Source organism: Manacus vitellinus, unplaced genomic scaffold (genome assembly GCF_001715985.3).
Source record: "Manacus vitellinus isolate BGI_N305 unplaced genomic scaffold, ASM171598v3 scaffold_108_pilon, whole genome shotgun sequence".
NCBI lineage: Eukaryota > Metazoa > Chordata > Aves > Passeriformes > Pipridae > Manacus > Manacus vitellinus.
In genome coordinates, this window is record NW_021938835.1 from 532,283 (window position 1) to 537,228 (window position 4,946).

Here is a 4,946-nt window from a genome sequence, read left to right on the forward strand (position 1 = left end):
CCAGGGAACAAGGGACAGGAGGAGAGGGAACGGCCTCCAGCTGTGCCAGGGGAGGCTCAGGTTGGACAGGAGGAAGAATTTTTTCACTGAAGGGGTGGTTAGACATTGAAAAGGGCTGCCCAAGGAGGTGGTGGAGTCCCCATCCTTGGAGCTGTTCAAGAAACGACTGGATGTGGCAATCAGTGCCAGGGTTTAGTTTACAGGGTAGGGATTGGTCACAGATTGGACTTGATGATCTCAGAGGTCTCTTTCAAACGAATTGATTCTGTGATTCAAAGTGCACTGCCCTGCACCGTGCTCAGTGTGCCTCACGCTGGCAGAGAGCTGGAAGCGTCGGTGCTGTGCCCACACTGGAGGAGATTGGGAACAGCCCTGTCCCCTCCAGTGCCAGCGGAGCTCCGTGGGTGATGCCTGGGGGCACCACGGCTGCCCCAAACACCTTCTTGGGGAGGAGCATTTCCCACCCCACTTGAGGCAGCAGAGCTGCACTGACATCACCCGTCCAAAACCAGCAGGTTTGCCCAAGTGCCACCTCCCTCCCACCCTGTCTTTGGGAGCCAGGATTTTGGCATTTGGCAGCCAGGACATGGAGCTGCTGGAGCGAGTCCAGAGAAGGCACCAAGAGGATCCCAGGGCTGGAGCAGCTCTGCTGGGAGGAAAGGCTGGGAGAGCTGGGATTGTTCAGCCTGGAGAAGGGAAGGCTTTGGGGTACCTGACTGTGGCCTTCCAGGACCTGAAGGAGCCGACAAAAAAGATGGAGAGAGACTGTTTCCAAGGGCCTGGAGTGACAGGACAAGGGGAACAGCCTTCGAGCTGACAGAGAGTAGGGTTAGATGGGATATTGAAAGGAAATTCTTGGCTGTGAGGGTGGGGAGGCCCTAGCACAGGTTGCCCAGAGAAGCTGTGGCTGCCCCTCAATCCCTGGAAGTGTCCAAGGCCAGGTTGGACGGGGCTTGGAGCAACCTGGGCTAGTGGAAGGTGTCCCTGCCCTTGGAGGGGGGAGAAACTGGATGATCTTTAAGGTCCCTTCCAACCCAAACCATTCTCTGATTTATCTTTTTTCCTTCTCAGAGTTGTTTCTCGCCCCTGCCCAGCATGAATTCTGATGTGAACAGCAATGGCTGCACTTGTGTTATATTTTAAATCCAACCTGTTCTTTCCTTATTCCATTCCCCACCTGTGGTCCCTTGAAATGCATTTTTAGAACCTTTGAAGTAAAATATTTTTACATATCATTCTCTTAACCCAACCAACCAGTAGCAGCACACAAATACAAGGGAGTAACTTTCAAGAAACACATTTTGTTCTCTTCCTGTTGTATTTTGAATGGGATGGTGCTCCATCATGGATGTATTCCTTAGTGCTGGATGCACATCTGCATCAGCTCTCACTCCAGTCCTTGAGTTGGAGAACTTGATGTCACACAAGACAGTCAGTTACAATTAATTAAGCATTGGGTAATTGATGTTAGAGAGATCCACAGGATCACAACATCAGAGACCCAAAACACATGAAAATTTGGTGCTTTGTAAAAGCAGCTGAGAGAGGTTATTTTGGAGTATTTACCTGCAAGTTTATTCCTCACTTTACTGGTGGGTTTGACTTGTCTAATCCAGAGAGTAAATAACGTCATGGAGCTATGTCATGTTACTACTGAATCAAACCAAAAATAAGGCCACTGGAAGGGGATGTTGGAAAAGAAAAGTGGCATAAATTTACAGTTTTGAAATATCCAAGAACTTGAAGCCAAAGCCAGCTGTGCTCTGTGCAGGAAACTTGTGGTGGAACTGGAGCAGGAGCATGTTGTGGCCCAATATTTTATATATATCTATCTATATATATAAAAGCTATAGGTAAATTAAACATTGCCTAAATACTGAAGAGGTAAAACTGGTAAAATTCTTTTTGAAAGGAAAGCCTTGATTAAGAAAATGAGTAAGAAGTGAAACTCAAGTGTTTGGTTTTTTTTTTAAATAACTGTATGAGGATTTGACAAAGGCACCGAAAATGTACAGGAAGCAGCTGCTGTGCTTGCAGGTGTTACTTAAGAGCACAAACAAATTCTGGGGCAAGGGGGAAAAAAAGAAACAAAGAAGAAACGTTCCTGTTTGATCTTGGCTCCTCCCAGGACAAGGTGACAGTTGTCTGACTGGCACCTGATGCCTACTAATTATTGACTTTTTTTTTTTTTAAGGTAACAGCAGCAGCACAAGGCTCTCAGCTTTCAAATTCAGATTAACACTGCATTTTTCCACTCCCAGCTCTTAAAAATTACATTTTTAACACTATTAAAACACAGTTAAAAATCCAAACCACACCACTTATATTGTGAGTTGTCCCAGTCAATGCAGGAGCTACAGAAACTTTCATAATCAAGATTTATTTGGCTTTTGTTTGAAGATCACAAACACTATCAACAATTTTACAATTGTTTTTATTCACATAGGTTTTTTTAAGTCTAAAAACTAATTGTTTTCTTTTTTTTCCCTAGGACTATTTCAAATATTTTTTTCACTTGAGCTTTGTAGACAAGCTGTCCTTTAAAACTAGAGGTGAAGTTCCAGTATCTCAAATATTGACATAACGAGTTCCATCTGCCAAGCAGAAACTTTTCCTCAGCCAGTATTTAAAGATATAAAATAAAAAGTTTCCCATCTTTCTCATCACAGCTACAAAGTTGTTGGGGAAAAAAATAAAGCTGCAACTACCAAAAATAACTTTGTCACAGATATACATCACTCAGCAAGAAATCCAACACTAGGGAGCAGTTTTATTAGATAAGGAATTCTACTGATGGTACAACCATAAAGATAAATAACTAAAATGTTAAGACCTCCTCAACACATCATTATGAATTCCAAAGTCTCATCTGTGTTATGCTTCATTTAATAGGATAGAAAACTGTCCCTCACAGGCTGTGGAACGTGAAGCCCAATCAAGGCTTCAGAGCCCTCTCCTTAATTAACATGCTGTTAATTTCTGGTTTCATAGAAAACAGACAACCAGTACATGACTTTACCACTTAAAAAAAGCATTTACACTTATCTAAATATGTAAAAAAATGGGTTGAGTCGGGACTCTCTCCTTTTTTTTTTTTTAAAAACGTGTCTTCTAGAACTACTAAAAAACTCGCATTTACAAAATAGTCGATAAAAATATTCCTCTGAATTGTACAAGAAGAAAGGTTTAAAGACCCCCAGTTACAGATGGGGGTGTTACTCAGACTTCACTTCTTTCTCTGCAGCTGCATCGGGTGCTGGGGTCTGAAAGGAGACAAAAGACCAGGACACTTCAGTGCAGGAAGTTTTTAAGTGGCTCAGACTGTTAGTTTGGGGTGGTTTTAATGCACAAAGTGACACAGAGAACAACCCTGACTTGTTTCTGCAGATGGTGCTTCACAAATTGGTGCCATGAGCTTACTCCTCTCGGATCAGGACCTACTGAACTGAGCTGTCTAGAAAAGGCTCCTTGGATCCATCAGTATGAATTTCAGGATGTTGATATTGTTCCTAAAAACACACACTGCAAAGTATTTTAATTTTAACTTGAATTACTGCCTTAATGACAGGAGGAGCTTTAGCTTTTACTCGGCTAAAAATCCCCACGTACGGGGTGTTGAGAAAATTAGAGACACACCTCATGCATTCAATTTTCAGCATATCCTCAAATCTTACCCTGTTTTACAGGTAACATCCAACAGGACAGACTCTAACTCTTCTAGACTTTGCTATTGTATTACACCTGAAATTTTGGCTGGTCTGAGCACCACGAGTCCAGCATGAAGATGTACAGGTTAAAAAAAACAAATGATGTGCTTGCAACGATGCCAAAACGTTGAGCCAACTGAAGAATTCCTAGTTAGATCCCAACTTTTCACAAAGATCACAGTCTAAGCTTGCAAATGACAAACTGTTACACCAGAGCAAATCACTCAAGCACCATCCTCTACTTTCCTTGCTCCCTAAAAACCTCCTGCTCGAAGGTCTGTAAGTGTTACCTCAGCTTTGGTCAAATCATTTCCACTGAAAACTCTTTCCACTCCCCAGAAAAATATTACACTTGTCAAAAAACTTCTGTAGCAAGGAGGAACTTCTCTCTCAGTCAGACCCAACCCCAGCCCTCCAAACTTTACCTCCTCAGTTTTAGCTTCCCCATTTTCTGCAGGCAGGTTGTCCTTTGTCTGTTCTTGGTTCGTCTCTTCTGTCTGTTTTCCTTTAGGCCCCTTTTTCCCCTTCTGAGCCTTCTTGTCCTCAGATTTATCCTGCAATGAAATACATTTCCAGTGAGTAAATTCCCATGATTTACCAGGTAAACTTTGAAAATAATAAAAAGCACAGAAAACCCAGATGGACTTGCTAAGCTACCAACAGCCCCTGATCCCCCTACTTACAAAATACTTCAGAATCACAAAAATGCAACACACAGACCTCTTGGGTTTTATTGTCAAAATCTATTATTCTTCATCAGTATTTATTTAAAAACCTCACCAAGTAAGTCCATAATGAGCAAACTTCTCCCAACCAGAAAAAATACTGTCAGGAAAGTTTTAAAAAGTGACAAAGTTGATGCAGAAAAAGTGCATTTTAATGGATCAAATACAGAAAACAGAATAAATTTAAAATCTATCATTTGACTGGTAATTAACAACTAGAATTAATTATAGAAATTCTTCCCTCTGCATCACAGACACTGGAAAAAGGAGAATTACAGCTGAAGTGACACTGGAAAACTTCTCCAAATTCTTTAGGCTTACAGCCCTGAGAGTGGGAGCACAGTGATACTCAAACCATTGGAATGAAGGTGCATTCCTGGGAAGGAACTGTTCAGAAGGATTAATACAAAGAAAACATCAAAAAGTCTGCAAAGCAGAGCTCTGTGTTAGTGTATCTGAAATTAGGGAATCATTGGATTGTTTGGGTTGGAAGAGACCTTAAAGATCATTTCAT

At 41.9% G+C, this 4,946-nt stretch overlaps 1 protein-coding gene across 1 annotated transcript in view; it reads right to left on the reverse strand.

The window, feature by feature from the left end:
• Window positions 1-2,363: 2,363 nt before the first annotated feature.
• Window positions 2,364-4,946, reverse strand: part of HMGN1 (high mobility group nucleosome binding domain 1) — a 6,301-nt gene continuing 3,718 nt past the window's right edge. The window contains exons 2-3 of the mRNA XM_029964484.1: window positions 4,133-4,360; window positions 2,364-3,263 (exon numbers count right to left, since the gene is read on the reverse strand). Of these exons, the coding sequence (XP_029820344.1) occupies window positions 3,216-3,263; window positions 4,133-4,360 (276 nt within the window). The 3' untranslated portion in view covers window positions 2,364-3,215. The remainder of the gene's footprint in view (window positions 3,264-4,132; window positions 4,361-4,946) is intronic.